The 19,075-nt window shown below is 43.2% G+C and overlaps 1 protein-coding gene across 1 annotated transcript in view; it reads right to left on the bottom strand.

Annotated features, from left to right (window-relative positions):
- Nucleotides 1-503: 503 nt before the first annotated feature.
- The window catches only part of cdk15 (cyclin-dependent kinase 15), a gene marked incomplete at its 3' end in the record, with an annotated part of 70,041 nt that continues 51,469 nt past the window's right edge, over nt 504-19,075 (bottom strand). Inside the window, exons 12-14 of the mRNA XM_080758876.1 lie at nt 12,054-12,102; nt 4,601-4,743; nt 504-616 (exon numbers count right to left, since the gene is read on the bottom strand). Of these exons, the coding sequence (XP_080615002.1) occupies nt 504-616; nt 4,601-4,743; nt 12,054-12,102 (305 nt within the window). The remainder of the gene's footprint in view (nt 617-4,600; nt 4,744-12,053; nt 12,103-19,075) is intronic.

Below are 19,075 nucleotides of genomic sequence, written 5' to 3'. Positions count from 1 at the left end.
TAGGATAAATACATGAAGGTGTGGACACCGTCTCTTGTCTCTTCACAAGAATGTGTGGGTTTTTTTAATGTTGTATTCAAACTATAAATTATTATAGTTCCTTACGCTGTGATTTCCTGCGTCTCAGGTTTCGGTTCAAAACTCTATAGATCCATTTTGAAAAGCAGAAGCAAAACAAAAAAGAACAATTACAGATCTGAACTTCTGAACATGAGAACAGAAGTTCTGCTCCCAGACGGATCACCCGCGAACACGGAAATCCTGCACAGAACCAGAGCAAAAAAAAAGATCAAACGCGCGAGAATGAGGAGCACGGTCGTCCGGTACCTCTTTACCGAAACCTTTTGAAAAGTGTAGAGAATAATCCGCCGCTGCGAAATTGACGTAGGATCTAATAATGAGAAAATCCACCTCAGAAAATCCACCACCTCCACCAACCTTACGACCAAAACATTTCCCTGTGTCTGTTGGTTTCCGTTGGGTAGAGAGTGTGAAAAGTTCCATCACCAGCATTTGGCCAGGGGCGTCAGCGGAGATTTCACCCTCCGGCTGGGGCTGAATATGTCCCTCACCTCGGTCTCCAGCCGCACTCCTGGAACCTTGAAGACGGACACATCTGTAGAGGGACAGACCAAGGGACGTTGGTCAGAACAGGTTCAGCGGCAGTGGTGGAAAAACTACTCAATACTGCAATATAATTAGAAATACTCTGTTACAAGTAAAGGTGGTGAATTAAAAACAATACGTGTTTGGTATCAAAATATAAAGTGCCAAAAGTAAAAGTAATCATTGTGCAGAATGTCTCATTTCACAAGTTCAAAATGTATAAAAGATCTTTTGAAAAAAGCCGATCTACGAGCTCACACTGCGCCTCATCGCGACGCATTGTGAGCTGTTAGATCTGCTATTTTCAAATGCCTGAAATATGGAGTGGTTAGTGTGTTTTGTAATGAAAATTAAAAAGTAACTATTAACTAAAGTTTTCAATTAATTGTAGTGGAGTAAAGGTACAATATTTTCCTCTGAGAAGTAGTCGACTAGAAGTAAAAGTACTGAAAATTGGAAATACTTAGTTACCATTGAGAGCGTGCAAATGGAACAAAACGGACGCGCGTACACATCCCTTTTCCACCAAAAGACCTTTGGTTCTAGAACTTTCACGGAATTGGCGGCCATTTTTTGGTTCCAGTTCCGAACCAGCTTTTAAGGGTTCTGAACCAATTCATTGTCAGTGGAAATACTCCGAACCCGTTCAATATTAGGTGGGGAAGAAATAACCGATCCGGTTCAACTCCGGTGGGAAAGGGGCCTCAGAGTTACAGAACCGTAAGGGGTCCATTTGGCTCGGTGTGTCAATGGCGCTCAGGGCTCACGCACATACATAATATAAAGTATCAACATGAGCCTACGTGCACGTGGAGACATACAAACACACATGTCATCTGCGGATACACACATTTCTGTATGCGCGCATATTTGTGGTCACACACACACACACACACAATGGGAGTCGAGGGCTTTAACCACCTCCCAGGGACCTACACTCCCCCCCCCCCACCCCCCCCCCCCACACACACTCCCCCCCCCCCCCCACACACACACACACCAAATAGCAGATGTACTTTGTCCGCCATTTATTACATTTTTGGATGTGCTACCTTTTGAATTTGTTTTTAATTCCTATTTTTTGATGTAGTGGATTTGGGTTTAGCACTCCATGACGCGCAACCTCATTTTGTCATATAGCAGACATAAAGAATAGATCTGCTTTTTTCATCAAATGTTTGCCTGATATAAAATGTCATGCCCAGAATATGGAAGCTAGAGTTCACGTGGAGAAACAGGTACGTAGGTGAAAATAATTCCTTGGCAGACGTTAACGGGGTAGAATTCAGCACAGAGTCGATATGACTAATAGCTGCTCTCATTAAAACACTCTCCACCAGCAAAGGGGGTAAGGGGGTGGGGGGGGGGGCGGCATCATTTAAAATAGCTAGACAGAAAATAATGGAGAATCTTCTTTCTCAGCCAATTTATTCGCTCCCTTTTCGGTTCTTTTTGTCTTGGTTTCTTGCGGTCGACTTCCTGCTGCTCTACTGATGATCTCTCTCTCTCTCTCTCTCCCTCTCTCCCTCTCTCTCTCTCTCTCTCATTTCTCTCTCTCTGTCTCTCAGTTTTTGCTTTCAAGGTCTGGCGGGTGTCTGCTTCGTTCCCTCCTTTCTGTGTCTCTGTTTCGTGTGCTCATTCTCTCTTTTCTCACTCTTCTTTGTCTGCCTCTCTCTCTCTCTCTCTCTCTGTCATACCGTGAATGCCATACTCATAACCCTTTCATTCCAAGGACCCCCGGTTTGATAACCCTATGCATTAGGCCAAGGAACTCCGTTTTAGACGAGTGTTAACTCGGGGGTGCCAATCTGCACTATAAAATCCTCAGTGTTAATGTAACCCTGAAAACACCATTGGGAGCTAAAATTAAAAAAACACACGCACGCACACGCACACACACGCACACACACACACACACACACACACACACACACACACACACACACACACACACACACACACACACACACACACACACACACACACACACACACACACACACACACACAGTTACTTTACAGTTTTTTGCAGATTCAGATACTGCAGGGAATACAAAACATGCATTAAGACAGTGACACATGTCATCATGATACATTATCGGTTGCCCAGCCTGACCGTTACCAGCTTAAACCACATTAAATGAATGCACACACATTAAATGCATTACTCATTACATTCCAATAAGGCGATGGTGAAATGGACCTGCACAATGAGAACTTGCTCTAGTTGTAAGTGTACTGCATATTCCGATACCTATACCTACTAGACATTTAGTCTAAAATAATCTATACAGGAGGATTTCTACATTGTGATTATTGCTACTTTAAGCACCCAATTTGAGTGCTTCTTCTACAGCTGACGAAAGGCAAGTTGATTTGTACAAAAACAACAGACGCCTGCATCTGCCATCAAACAAACTCCCGCACCTGCCCCCCTCCAAACAACAACATTGTTTTAAAATGTGAGGGAAAAACCTGCTTTCTTTTCTGCCAGCTGGCCCTGCGGTGGTACTACTGCTACACCCACGTTTCAAAGAGCAACAGCCAACCCACAGTCGTCACTCTACCGCCAAATTACCCCCAAAACACTCATCGTCCTTAAAAGCTTCCACTTAAAAGAACATTGTATTCCCCCCCGCCACCGTCCGTCCGTCCGTCCTTGGGGAGACGGGTGGGTTGTCTGTGTTTGGCAGCACACTCTCCGACGTGTGAGAGTCCGCTTGGTTACATTTACACCGCTGTCAGTTTAAATGAACGCTGAGGATTTGACAGTGTATAGCTAGACAGGCAGCCGGCCTTCAAAAGATAAACCTACGGTACCCGTCACGTCATGTGTGTGTGACTGTGTGTGTGCTGCACGTGTGTGAGTGTTAGTCTTAGTGAAGCGGCATAGCAGAGCTGCTGGATATGGCGGATATGTTGAAAGAGCCCATCTGTGCGGCCCGGCGGGGGGTCCGTGTCTTTAATCAGACCCTCGCAGTGCACACGGCGACAAAGACACACACACACACACACACACACACACACACACACACACACACACACACACACACACACACACACACACACACACACACACACACACACACACACACACACACACACACACACACACACACACACACACACACACAGTGCCTTGTAGTCAAACCTGTCAACGATACGTGCACAGTGTGTAGTGTTGAAAGATACAAAAAAATAATAATGTATCCGGGCAGCATTTTGAATTCTCCCACTGCTGCGTGTGTGTTTGTTAAACACTTTAAATCCTCTAAGACTTTAGTCAACTGGACCCGAGTTGTCTCTGTATTAGGGACACTTCTTTCCCTTTTTGTCTACAACAAATGTCTTTGTCGAAAATTGCAGATCAACAAGCTTGTAGATCTGCCAATTTGTGGCTAAGTAAGTATAGACCCAGGGTGCTGGGGTTCAAGTGGTTAAATAGACGGACAACGCTTCGACCTAAGGGGTATCGATCAGGTTCATGGACCTGATGACGACAGAAGAGGTCGAAACCTTGTTCCTTTATTTTGGACTGAAGCAGATTCTAAAAAGCCTTCTAAATCCTGACGTCAAATATTTATATAGCAGCATCAATCTCTTGTCATTTTTTAATACTGTACATACTATACAGATCCCCAAGAGGGGTTCCCGTCCAGAAGGGTTAGAACACCTAAAGGGGTTCCCGCCCAGAATGGGATAAACGTTGTTCGTTTAATAAACATTCACTCAGTGGTAGGCAGCATTCAAGATGGTGTGTGGAAAACGTTTTAGTTTTTTATCTTTGAACTTGATTTTTTTTTATCCAGCAGCACCCGTGGAAATTCGTTCAGATTGTGCATGAATTATTATCCTTGAACTGTGTGTGTGTGTGTGTGTGTGTGTGTGTGTGTGTGCGCGTGTCTGCCCGACCGCACAACGTGCGCGTACACACTGTAAGACGGAGGAGAGAGAGAGACCATCATTAGAACACAAAGTGAGTGTGCGCTGCGTACTGTCTCGTAGCTGCGTGACGGGCGGAGGCAGCGTGCTGAAGTAGGGATGGTTCAGGGCGTCCTGGGCAGAGATGCGGTCCTTGGGGATGGCCATTAACATGTGCTGGGCCAGGTCCTCCGTCTTGTAGGGGAGCTGGGAAAGCCTGCGGGGAGAGAGAGGAGAGAAAACATTATCCCTGATCAGTCCACCATGTTTGCTACAGCTTCTCACACACACACACACACACACACACACACACACACACACACACACACAAATGAATGAATGCACACAACACAAACACACAGGTGTGAGGTGTCTGTGATCATCAGACATATGAAAATACAAAAAACGAGACATCAATCCACATGTTATCCAAAGCAGTGGTTCGCTCATTATCCTGTCTGTCTGTCTGTCTGTCTGTCTGTACCACAACAACATTGCCAATTTTATCAGCTCACTATTTAATTACCGTACATGTAATTCTGTGTGTGTGTGTGTGTGTGTGTGTGTGTGTGTGTGTGTGTGTGTGTGTGTGTGTGTGTGTGTGTGTGTGTGAGAGAGTGCGCGTACGTGTGCGTCTATGTGTGTGCGTGCATGTGTACTTTCATAATTCTATTCTTGCGAGGACCAGATGACATGAAGAGGAGAACGTGTAAACTGGTGGAGATTTCGTCGATCCTCACCAGTGTTGCCAGATTTCACGAATGAAATACCGTAAGCAACCAAAACATTTTTTAAACACACACCAACACATGATGAACCACAGATTTTGCATGGGGTCCCTGATTCCCTGCTACGAAATATTTTCAGTTGGGGGTTCATAAAGCAAGCCCCAAATAAGCAACTACACTTTAGAAACAAGCCCCCCAAAAACGCAACACGCCACCACCAATATTTACAAGCAACTTTAGTTATACTTTACAGAAAAACAAGCCCAAAGTTGCTTATAATAAGCAAACGTGGCAACACTGGTCCTCACTGTGTGACTGTTAGGGAGGTCGGAGGTCATGATTTCAAGGTCAGACATTTGGAGGAACCGAATTGAGTATATAGGTTTTCTTGGCTTCAAATCCTCTTAGCAGACATTCTGTCGAACTGTGCTTTCCTCAGTTTCCTGTGATTCTTTTCCTGCAAACTGTTAATAAAGTATTAAATTAATCAGTCAAACAACCGTGGAATGGTTCCAATTTCCAATGGAAATCAACAGAGGATCCTCACATGTATAGTAATACTAACGTGTCTGTGCGCGCGTGCTCGTGTGATTGTGTGTGTGTGTGTGTGTGTGTGTGTGTGTGTGTGTGCACACGTGTTTTTCTCTACATAGCCGTCCGTACATTTGGAGAAAGAGAGCCTTTGGTCTCACCAGGGGGCCCGTTTAATTAAATCTACGGACAGGCAGAAAAAAAAGAAGAAAAAGGAGGAAAAAAAGATGTAGCGAGAGAGAGAGAGAGAGAGAGAGAGAGAGAGGGAGAGAGAGAGAGAGAGAGAGAGAGGGAGAGAGAGAGAGAAAAGGGGTTTTGGGGTGTAGTAGGGTGGGATGGGGCGGTGGGTCTCTCCCATTCATCGTCTTTGAATAGACTTCCATTGAAGATTCGACCCAAACTCACCCATGCCCGCCCAATAATATCACTACTATACCCCCTTCACTGTCACTCTTCTTGTTTCTGCCTTCTCTCTCTCTCTCTCTCTCTCTCTCTCTCTCTCTCTCATGTATGGAAATGTTTGGAATGACTTTGATGACCACAAGAATTCTCTCTCTCTCCCTCTCTCTCTCTCTCTGATTTCTCCCCCTGTGCGTTTCTTTTGCGTCGCCATCGTTTTTTCAGTGGTGGAAAAAGTACTCAATTTTTTTACTTAAGTAAAAGTATCAATATTGCAGCAAGTAAAAGTCCGGAATTCAAAATGGACTTGAAAAAAGTGTTCACATCAAAATGTACTTAAAGGACAACTTTAGTTTTTTTCAACCAAGGTTCATGTTTTAGGTTGTTATTAGAGAAAGTAAAAGGTGAGTGTAATATTTTTGTCCATTTGCTGCTTTCTTTAGTTTTTGGGATTTTTCGAGCATGGGGCTAAATATGTATTTCTTTACAAAATGTAAATAGCAATTTATTTTTTTATTCTTTACTATAGTCCTACTAGACCCCAATAAATTACATCTGGCCACAAAAGATCACAGGATCTACTGAATGTGTCAAACTGACATATTGAGCCCCCCAGTAGGCCTCCTTCACATTCAGTATCCTGTGATCTTTTGTGGCCAGTAATTTATTAGGGTCTAGTAGGACTATAGTAAATAATAAAATAATAAATCGCTATAATTTTTTTTTTAAATAAATGCATATTCAGCCCCATGTTCAAATGCCCTGTCAAAAATAGCTAAAATCCCTCATCTTTTACTTTCTCTCATAACAACCTAAAACATGAACCTTGGTTGAAAAAAACTAAAGTTGTCCTTTAAAGTACCAAATGTAAAAGTACTCAGTATTCAAATGTATAAACATCTCTTGAAAATAGCAGATGCGTCGCGTTGATGAGCTTGTAGATCATCTATTCTCAAATGGCAAGGTATGTTTTGATACTAATCGAAAGCTACAAACTATAAGTAACTAGTAAGTAACGTAACTAACGTTTTCAAATAATTGTAGTGGAGTAAAAAGTACAATACTTGCCTCTGAGATGTAGTGGAGTAGAAGTAAAAGTATTGAAAATTGGTAAAATACCTCAACATTGTGCTTAAGTACAGTAGTTGAGTAAATGTACTTAAATGACTCACCACTGCGCTTTCTTGGCACTGGCAGAGGACACGTCCGATGGGCGAGGTATACGTGCGTGCCAGTTGAAACTACTAACGTTGTGCTTTTTCCACAAAGACCCGAGGCAAGAGAAAACTAAACGTTGTTAAGCTTGATCTCCGTCCGTCCGACCGACCGCCGTCGAGTGCATTTCAATCAATGCGTTTGAAACGTTTCCAAAAAAACATAAAAGACTAAAAACAAAAACAGTTAGGCTTTTCCAATCGAGAGATGGGGGGAAAAAAAAAACCTTGGAAAGCTGTAAGGCCCGATTGTCGGCCGATACCTCATCGTACCAAGTTATACCGACGAGGACGATCTACGAGTCCGCAACGAGAGTTGAGTCAAACAGAGTCAGGGTGCTGCTATTGTGCATGTTGGCTCACTGGAAACACTCCACCAGTGGGTCTCAAAGTGTCCTTGAATGGGTTCCAAATAGCCTCTCAGAGTGTGTAACTCTGAGAGTGTACAAATGGAACCGAAAGGGTCCGTTTGTACACTCTCAGAGTTATGGGTGCATGTCCTTGAAATTAGAAATTAAAAAAAGTTTGAGATCCACTGCACACTAAATGGAACAGAGCATTAATTAGTATCATCGGTAGCACCTGTGAAGGAAGTAGGGAAGCAGCCCGGAAGCAAGGAAGCTTACACAAGGAAAAGTCATGGTCACGTGACTGGGCTGACACTCTAATCTCGCAGCGGAAGTTCGATGAAATACAGCAGTGGATGGAGCCGGCTGGACCAGCTCATGAACAAACACTATTTATAAAACATTGAGACCTTTAGATGTGTACACTGTGTAATTTTATAGAGGAATCTAAAGAGCACAAACTAGTTTCTGAACGTGCCAAGTATCACAGGACTCGCCTGTTTGGCAAGCAAATCTTGCGATACCCAAGAGACAGAAACGATACTTGCCGCTGTTTAGATGCCTCAATAACATGATGTACTGTGCACATCGAAAAGCTATTGTTATTGGAAAACAACCAGTGATATGTACTCTTTTATATTCCTGACCCGATTATATGACAAAGGTCTCAATGTTTCATAATTAGTGTTTGTTAATGAGCTGGTCCAGTCGGCTCCATTCACTGCCATGCATTTCATCCAACTTCCGCTGCGAGATTTGCCACAGAGAGCGTCATGGCGCAGCCCAGTCACGTGACCATGACTTTTCCTTCTGTAAGCTTCCTTGCCCGGAAGCAGGAAGAGTTGAGAAAACCCTTGGTATGGAAGGAACTCCTGGCTATTGCAAAGCTTAGACGAGAACGTCGGCTAAACGCCTGAAAATGTACCGCTCCATCTGTCAGCGGTGGAAAGTAAGGTAAAGTATATTTACTCAAGTGCTGCAAGTAAAATTTGGTATTTCTGTTTCTTTTTGTTTTACTATATACTGGAGTATTTGCAATGTTTTATTTACTTGTACTCCACTACGTCTCAGAGGCAAATATTGTACTTTTACTCCACTACAATTATTTGGTACATTTTGCTCCCCGTACTTTTGCACTCAAGTACACATGTTTGCATGACTAAGTCCTAAATGTGCGATTTGTGGGAGCCGCCCCACACACTAGTGCTGATTCCTAAACAATCAACACAATATGTAAAATGATCTTTCGTTCGTGTAGGGCTACACAGGCAATTTGGACATTCAGCCAAGAAATGCTATCGTCATCCAGTTCAATTAGTCCGCTGACTCCATGTGGTGATTTGAAGGTTGGGCATTCACTGATGATGTGTTCAACAGTCTGTGGTTTTCCACATTCGCAGAGATCAGTGGCAGACAACTCTATGGATTCAAAAACACTGAAATCAGTCGTGGCCACTGAGAACTTTAATCCATGAGTACACTTTGAATACCAACCTTTTTTACCCTTACAGAATATGTCTACACTGTGGTAAGGTATTGATATACTGAAATAAATACTTTAGTAAAGAAAAAAAGGAAAGAAACATGCGAGTACTTTGTCAATCCCCCCCCACCCCCCCCCCCCACGCCGTGTACACTGCTACAAGACTGGAGCAGTGTTAGGTCAGATGTCAGTGTGTTGCTAAGAGAGAGAGAGAGAGAGAGAGAGAGAGAGAGAGAGAGAGAGAGAGGGGAGGGGGTTCACCCAGCTTGTCAGACAAAGAGTCTTCTGTGCGTACAGACGCTTCCTGACTACCTACCTCCTAGTCTTCTCTCCGGTGGTGGAAAAAAGTAACTAATTATATTTACTCAAGTATATACTGTACTTTAAGCACAATTCCGAGGTGCTTTTACTTTACTTGAGCAGTGTCCATTTGTCCCAATACGTTATACTTCGTTTATAGCTCATTTCAAAAAGGTTGGTACATTCAATTTTCTTTTAACCAAAATGTACTTTTACTAAAGTAAAATTGACTTTACTTTAAGTACATTTTTTAATATAGGCCTTTTAGTTAGTAGAGTATTTTTACATAGTGATATTGCTACTTATATTTTACAAAAATAAAACACACACACACACACACACACACACACACACACACACACACACACACACACACACACACACACACACACACACACACACACACACACACACACACACACACACACACACACACACACACAGCTGTGCAGTGCTGCACATATAGTATTGATGCAGTCGCCGTTTAAACAATCTGAAGTACAATGCAACAGTAGTCGGAGCACCACAAACATCTGTTAAAAAATCTGCATTAGCCTACTTAATTTACAATAAGTCAACCATTAGAAAATGTAGAAGAATATACTAGCAGTCGAGACCCAAACGAGAGATTAGACGTTTGCCCGAGACCCATAGACTAGTGAAAATAGCAGATATACAAGCGCATAACGCCTTCCGTTTTGGCTACTGTAGAATGTGGTCTCACTTGGAAAAGTTATTTTTTAATTTTTTTAATCTCACTGTGACTTCCTGGATAAATAAAGTTTAAATGCGGTATATTTGCTTTGCGGGTTAAATGTGCTTTGCAAATAAAAGTGAGTTGACTTCTACCTTTCTTAGTTGGAAGTTTTACATGGTCGTTTTACGTACGTGGGCCAAGTACCTGCTGTGTAACTTCAAAGGTACAGTACACGCACATGAATGATTTTCAAATAAAAACAAATATAGGCTATATATTATTATTTCTGGAAATATTTCTTGCAGATGTGTGCTTTTTTTGTCCTTAAAGGAGCACTTCACCACTTTTCAACCTATCTTCGTATAATTGGTCCTCACTAATGATGATGAAAATGGCACAATTTCTTTCTACTCGGTCTGCATTCCATATACAGTATGTGATTTACCTTGCTTGTTGAAAGTATAGTAGCTCTGGATAAGAGCGTCTGCTATGAAACTGTAATTTTTATATTGCGGTATCGGTACATTTAAGTAAAAATATTCCTTCCACCGCTGAAAGAATTGCAGAAGCCCGTTAATACCAAAGCAGCGGCAGGGTTGATTTATGTTATCTCTCAGCTGATGTTTTCCACTTCGGAGGTTGTTTAAGTGTCTGGCAGCGCGGGCCAAAGCACAGCTCGGCTCGTTCAAATATTCACAGACCACATGCAAATATGACTTAACCCAGGTGTATATGGGTCTCTGGCCAAACGTCTTACATCGGCACTTTCCATGGGGGGGGTTGGGGGGGGGGAGTGTTGATGAACGCCAAAGAAATGCCGGACACAAACGAGAGAGCAAATAAGCAGTTATTAACCACTTTCTGAAAGGCTGCGTAAGTTATATGGTCAATATAATGCACAGTTAAAAAAAAATACCCTGTGGTAAATGTAAATGGACAAAAAATGGACCGCTAAACTCTGAGCATGCACAAAATGGAGCCAAATGGAACCGTATGGGTCCATTTGGTTTCATTTTTACACTCTCAAGAGTTAAATTGACACTCTGTACATTACTGTGCATAAGTTGCATGTCTTAACTTGCTACATTAACCAATTTCGCTTTCCGCCCCTTTTGGAAAAACTAAATACAATTTCAATGTGACATGGGAGACTGAGGGTTTTGCATAAAACACAAAATGGTCTCTAATGTGTTCGCTGATTTGATTTGCAGGGACTGTGGTTGAGGAATGCCAACTCCTTTGTGTGTGTTCCCATGGATCCAATGTAGGTATTATTAAGTCACAAGCTGTTAATACGTTTCATTGGTTCAATATTTCGTAAAACCCTCAGACAGACCCAACCACTTTCAGTTAAAACTATTTCAAAAATAGCAAGAGCTAGCAAAACGCATCGTACCTTGACACGTTGTGACCTTGTAGTTGGGCTATTTTTTGCTACTTTTGTGCACTCTAGAATGGCAAAGTAGGACGTTCATTTACAAAAGAATGAAAATAAAGTTGAAATATGGATGGAGATAATACAAGGTTTCTGCCTGGCGGCAACGATTATAACGTTCTTTGGCACAAATCAACAGTCAGGGTGCTTGGGTGGCGCAGTGGTAAAGTGCCCACCAACACTGCGGAGGTTGTGGGTTCGAATCCACCGTGATGCATGTTTGGGCTTTGTCGTAGTACAGTAGTAGTAACAGTAGTACAGTAGTAGTAACAACTAGCACATGGGAAGCTGGGTGGGGAGTGTGATTTGTCACGGCACGTAACCCTACAGAGGAATCGATTGTCATTAAACGACTGAATTGGGAAGAAAAGGGGGTTAAAAAGCATGTCTCACCTTTTCCAAACGGTTCTGAACTGCTGTGCTTCACAGGGATGGAACCATTCTGTAAAGAGAGAGAAACTGTGTTGATTTTGACAGCATAAGTATATTATAATTTCATTTAATTTTAGTCATAGTCTTTTGAATAAGATTTCATTTTGTTTGACTCATCTGAGGCCTTTTAGTCTAGTCTGAAATTGTCAATATATTTAGTCTTAGTTTTAGTCGTCATTGCTTAGTTTTAATATAGTCAGTGAAAAAATGCAGTCGACGGACATTTTTTGTCATGGTTTTAGTCGACGAACTGAGCACAGGCAGGACAGAGAGAGCGAACACATGCAGCAGCATGGTTTCAAAAGCACTACGTCTGCAGGAAAACATTTTATATTTGAAAACCTCGAGTCTGGAACAATACTTATTGGGGTAACAAACACCACACACTATATATCGTCGCTGTCGGGCAGAAACCTCCTATCTCCATATTTTAACTTATTATTATATTATGCCCCTATCATACTACAGCGTCACTCAAAAGCATCAAAAGCAGCAGATTCCACAAGCTCGAGTCGCAACGCGAAGCGTTTTGTGCTTGTCCATCTGCTGCTTTTGCCGTTTGTTTTTTATTTGAATCCTGAAAAGTAACAGTTTTTGGACCTCCCCCCCACCCCCCACCCACCCACCCGACAGAGACGATATAAATAATAGCTAAATAACAGAAGATCCAGTTGGCCAAAGTGTGTCTTGTAAAAATACAGAAATGTGAGTTCCCCACAGCCCCTTTAAAATAGTTTTATAACTAATATTAAATCTTGTGCTGCCATCAGCTGTTTTATTACGAGTGAAGGTCATTACCCACCGGCAGCGATGTGAGTAACCAGCAGCACAAATGTATGAATAATTCAGACGCACATTCTGACGTGCCTGACTATTAATTGGTCAGATGTGTGCATTCTGATGTGCCTGACTATTAATTGGTCAGATGTGTGCATTCTGATGTGCCTGACTATTAATTGGTCAGATGTGTGCATTCTGATGTGCCGGACTATTAATTGGTCAGGTGTGTGCATTTCGGAACTGAAACATTGGAAAACTCGACCTTGATACCCCCCTGCAACATTGCTGATGTGAAAACGTGAATTGACTACATATAGGTATGTCAAATTGCAAATGAAAGCATGAAGAAGAATGCGATTTGGATGCAAGGGCCTTTAGTGCAACCTTAATCCACCCCGCTTCCCCATTTCACTGGAAATATTCCGCTTGCGATCGTGGAACCTGGAAACTTTGAAACTTAATGCTACTGGATGTGCTCCGATTTAGAAATGTAGGGTTTTTTTTGTGGACAAGGAAATCAGCTCATCAAAGATTGAATACCAGTATCTCCCTGTGACCTCACTCGCTCTCTTTTACACGCACGCACACACAAACACAACACGCACACACCTGCATAACCCCCATCTCCTCCCACGCATCTCCCGACTCTTTGGCCACTAAACGGTTCTATTCCACTGCTTGATTCTGGGAGATGAGCCGCAAAACACAATCCCCCCGAGTTTGTCTCTCCCCCATTTCCGTGTTGGGCCACATTTCAGAGGCAGAGCAGCAGAGGACGTGCCTCGTCTGATTCTCCTCGCAAAAGGAAGGGCTGTAACTCATCCTTTTGTCTCATCTAGTGTCTCTCCCACGCAGCCGGGAAACCGAGGGCTATGGAGTCGATATGGCTGTGGGACCGAACCCAGTGCTCATTATCCCTGCCCCGAAAAACAAAGTCCTTAGCGGGAGCGAACGAACGCCAAGAAATCTCGGGCTGAAATTATGATGCAGCTAAAACCAAAGCAGTAAAAAGACGAATACCTTTGAGGGAGGGTTTTTTACGGTAAGGAGAAGCACAGTGGCTTTGATGAGTGATGAGTAATGACGCCGACTCGCGAGGGGAAACACACGACCTCTGTTCTGTGGGTTTCTGAGGATACACTCACTTGTCGAGATTTTAATGGGAGGGGAGGCTTTTACTGGTGGCGCGGGCCAGTGCTTTGGGGCATTGGAAGGTTCGTCGGTGGAGTGGGTGTCTGTGTGTGGGGCCGATTTTCTTGTTATTTCCACCCAAAAGGCAGTGGTGGAAAAAGTACTCGTGTTATAAAAAGTATCAATACTGCAACGTAGAAATACTCTCTCATTTGAGTAAAATTACCAAAAGTAGAAAATATTTATTATGCAGAATGTCACATTTCAAGTTTTCAAATTTATAAAAAACCTTTTGAAAATAGCAGATCTACAAGCTCACAATGAGTTGCATTGCGACGCATTGTGAGCTTATAGATCAGCTGTTTTCAAATGGCCGAAATAGGGCTGAAGTCGTTAATGTATGCTTTGTAATAATAATCAAAATCTACAAAAAACTAACGTTCAAAAAATAAATGTAGTGGAATATTTGGATCTGAGATGCAGTGGAGTAGAAGTAAAAAGTATTGAACTTTTGAAGTGAAAATACCTCAAAATTGTACTTAAGTAAATGTACTTTCCACCACTTGACCAGCTCAGTGGCCTTGTGGTTAGAGTGTCCGCTCTGAGACTGGGAGGTTCAATACTTGGGGGTTCAATACCTGGCCGGGTCATACCAAAGACTCTAAAAATGGGACCCAGGCCAGTGCCTCCCTGCTTGACACTCAGCATCAAGGGTTGGATTGGGGGTAAGTCCCTGCGACATACTAGCGTCATGTCCAGGGGGTGTACAGTATTTGTACATCAAGCTGCCTCACGCTACAGAAACAGGAGATAGGCTCCTGCCCTGTGGGCCTCATGGCTCTGCAAGGCTTCTTACTACTTTCCACCACTGGCACAAAAGGCACAAAAGAAATGCAAGGACTCTTTTTCGCCCACTTGGGGTTTGAGTTCTACGAAGACAGTAGTTTTAAGTGAACTTGGGAGAACCTTTTCAACCCATACGAACTGCACCGAAAATAAGCCAAGTACAAGCTCACAGTGCATCGCGGAGCAAGCCCTGTTTGAGCTTGCAGATCTGCTGTTTTTGGCACGCTATACACCGTTGTGCAGTGTAAACCAGGCTTTGGTATGATTTATGGGATGAAGGGCTTTTACTGGTCGCTTTAAAAGTGTCGGATAATATTTTGGTCGCGGCGAAAACAAATTAATCTGCCTCTCTTTGTCACTGTCTCTCTCACACGTGTGCGCACGCACGCACGCACGCACGCACGCACGCACGCGTGGCGCACACACACGCACACACACACACACACACACACACACACACACACACACCTCCATTGCATACAGTGTGCAAGACACATTTTGATCATAAAACCTACTGTAAGCACAGAGGCTGCACACATGTGCAGGCACACACACGCGCACACACACTCCTTCCCGCATAACATAAACTACAACTTATGCCGACGACGAGACACACACCATCTCAAACACACCTTCCAATGCACGCTTGCCATTTCGCTTGGCTCATTTTTTCCAGTAGCAGCGTTGACGTTTGCCCTGTGCGGTGTGTGTGTGTGTGTGTGTGTGTGTGCGCGCGCGCGCGCTGGCCACCCGCCCCACCCCAGCCTGCCGAGAGCAGCCCGGTCCAGGCCTTTCTATCGGCCCATTCAGCCCCTCGGGCACATCTGGAGGGTACGACCAGGTAGGCGAGGGAGGGCGCCACCCAGGAGCAAAAAAGGGAGAGAGATACTTTATTTCCCCCACCTTTTTTCTTCTTCCATTGCACAAGTACTGTGCTGTGTACTGTACAGTGGTGGAAAAAAGTATCCTTTTATAAACTTAAGTAAAAGTATCAATACTGCAACATAGAAATAGTATTACACGTAAAAGTCTGGAATGACAAATGCATTTAAGTAATGCATACAAAATGTATATTAAAATCTTTTGAAAATAGCATTTTAACTATTTTCTTCCCTAATAAAGTTGGTCTTATTTTGTTTTCTGTAAAGCGACTTTGAGTATCTAGAAAAGTGCTATATAAATGCACTATATTTATTACTAGACCGGTGTTCGGCTGTACAGCACCAAGTCGGGGGACGATGGAAGTTGGAGATCCATGCCCCACCCGGCTATGCAATACCCGTTGTACCCGTTCCACCCATCTGTCTGTGTCCCTTTTATGCCCACATATGGAGATTTCTGTATCTGTCTCTCTGTGTCCTTTTATTCCTATATGTGAGTGTTGTGATGTCAGGCCAGCTGACATCACAACAGGCATCACAACATGCTCCATATATGGAGCATTGGGCAGGGGCCCTGTCTAGAGCCCGGGCAGGGGCCTTTTGTGGCGGTTCTGGACAACCGTGGGTCTGACCGACTCGACACGGGCACTGCACTCCCTGTGGAACGCGTGTATTTGAAGTCGGCGGGGCTAACGGTTCTTGAGTTCCGTGAACCGTATACGTACAGAGAAATGCTGTGCATGTATAGATAGATTTAGTATTAAAATAACTTTTAAACAAATATATTTTCTGATATGTTGCATTTCAATTGTCTTTTGCGTTTTTGTGTGGCTACAGTTTTTTACTGTGTTACTGCGAAAGTGCTGCACTACCAGTATTGCCCCGTGGGGACAAATAAAGTCCCTTAAATCACCTTGCTTTACCTACTGTATAATGACATGGCCAATTTAAGGGATGCCAGGTTGAACGTGGGTTAGCTCAGAGAGAGCAACAAAAAGGACCCGTAACCTTTACGGCTGTAGCCCCAATGCACCAATAAAAGTATGTTGGTATTAGTGCAGTATGGGGTGAACCAGAAAGCAGCAGGGCTTGGCCAATGGTATTGTGTGGGCCAAATTAGGACGTGCTATTGCACAATATTGTGCTGTGCTATTGCACGCAACACAATAGACAAACACAGCGCACTATGCCAACGCAGATATTATTGCTGACAGCTGGAAACCTTGAATGTACGTCCAAAACTTTTCAATTTTTAAAATGTATTACAATCATTTGAAAATAGCTCACAATGCGTCGCAAGTCGCAACGCACTGTGAGCTTGTGGATGTGCTGTTTTCAAATGGCCGATATATATAGGGCTGAAGTGGTTAATGTATGTTTTGTGATAATAATCAAAGTAACTATAGTAAAGTAACTAATGTTTTCAAATAAATATAGTGGAGTAAAAGTACAATATTTGCCTCTGAGATGTAGTGGAGTAGAAGTAAAAGCATTGGAAATTGGAAATAAGTAAAGTACAAATACCTCAAAATTTAACTTAATTACAGGACTTAAGTAAATGTCCTTAGCTACTTTCCACCACTGATTATTCCGCAGCGTCCCACCTGCTTCATTACACACAGTGTCAGTATAGGGATCCGAACCCACGGCTCCATTCGGAGGCCAGAACTGGAGACCCGTCTCCTTCATTAATACAACAGAGATACAGGGTTTCTGCACGGCACCGGGAAATAAACTATTAAAACCCCTGACGATTCCTGCTCTCTACTGCTGGCTCCATGTTATGGCTCTACATGGGTGTTCAGGAACCGCACACACACACACCCGCGCTCGCTTGCATACGAACAGAGCACTCTGCAGTCTTCATTGACTGTACTGTAGATACGTATACACGTCTCGGACACGCGCGCACGCACACCCACTGTCAACTGCATCTCAAAACACAGATGGGTATATTTTGAATCTGTCATAGAGGTGCAAGCCTCCACACAGCTGGCACGCACACGCACGCATGCACGCACACGCACACACACACACACACACACACACACACACACACACACACACACACACACACACACAGGCTGACCCTCCTCTCCGCTCGTCTGTCATCCCCGTAGCCTCTATGCCCTGTTTACTTTTAACATATTTTACGCAGAAGAAAACAACTTTCTTCCTGCCTGCCAGCACCTCCTCTCTCCCTCTCTCCCATCTCCTCCTCATATGCTATATGCTTCTCAAGCGTTTTCATGTCATGTCCAGGGATGGGAGATCATGGGACGATTATTCGCTTTATTGAGAGAACAAAGCGCTAACAATAATCGTATCACAGTGATTCACTTATCGTGAAATTGGCCTCCGTCATACACCAGGATGAATTAGCTTTTTGTGGAGCTAAGCAAACTCAGTACCACTTTAGGCCCATCATAAAACTGACCTGTAAAGAGTGCATTTGATATGCTCTTAATTTCACTGTACACAAATTGCCAGAACGTGTTGTCAGCTTGTATAGACTGTTCACCCCCGGAATAGCGATGCTGGGGGTTCAAGGGGTTAACAAAGGTGGCATTTTAAGTTTTAAGCATATCGTGAAATTCATATATGTTATTTGTCTGCGGACGACCACCTGAAAAATATTTGGTGACAAAAAGTCCCAGGACCCCCAAAATATGTTTGTGTTAAACACAATATATGAAACAGGGTTTAAGTGGTTGAATCTAAGCCACCCCCACCCCCACCCCATGCTGATGTCTGATGTCGTCTCGTGCTAACCCAGAACGGCGGGCTGCAGACAGGGGGAACTTTGTGACGCCTGCACACACTAATCTGTGCATTTATTCACAATTTATAAGATCCTGTGTTTATTTATTCCTGTCTGGGCAGAGAGTTCTCTCTCTCCCTCTCTCTCTCTCTCTCTCTCTTTTTTCAGCACTTATTGAGGCGTTTCTTTGGAAGCTGCCGAGAGATGGGAGAGATGGAGGGAGGGATGGAGAGAGGGAGGGATGGAGAGAGTGGGAGATAGAGAGGTGGAGAGAGAGAGTGAGCTGCAGCAAAAAGAGAGGGGGGTGATCACAATTTATACTTAAGTAAAAGTACCAATACTGCAATGTAGGAATACTCTGTTACAAGTGAAAGTCCAGAATCAAAATTAACTTGAATAAAAGTACAAAGATATTGGCATCAAATTAGTACTCCCATTTCACAAGTTTTCAAATGTATAAAATCTTTTGAAAATAGCAGATCTTTTCAAATGGCCGAAATAGGGCATGTATGTAATGTAAATCTAGAAAGTAACTAGTAACTAAAGTTTTCAAATAATTGTAGAGGAGTAAAAGTACAAGAAAA

The sequence above is a fragment of the Protomyctophum bolini genome (genome assembly GCF_963924005.1).
Source record: "Protomyctophum bolini genome assembly, chromosome: 24".
NCBI lineage: Eukaryota > Metazoa > Chordata > Actinopteri > Myctophiformes > Myctophidae > Protomyctophum > Protomyctophum bolini.
The sequence above is the reverse complement of the archived record's forward strand: the minus strand, read 5'-3'. Positions and strand labels throughout refer to the sequence as shown.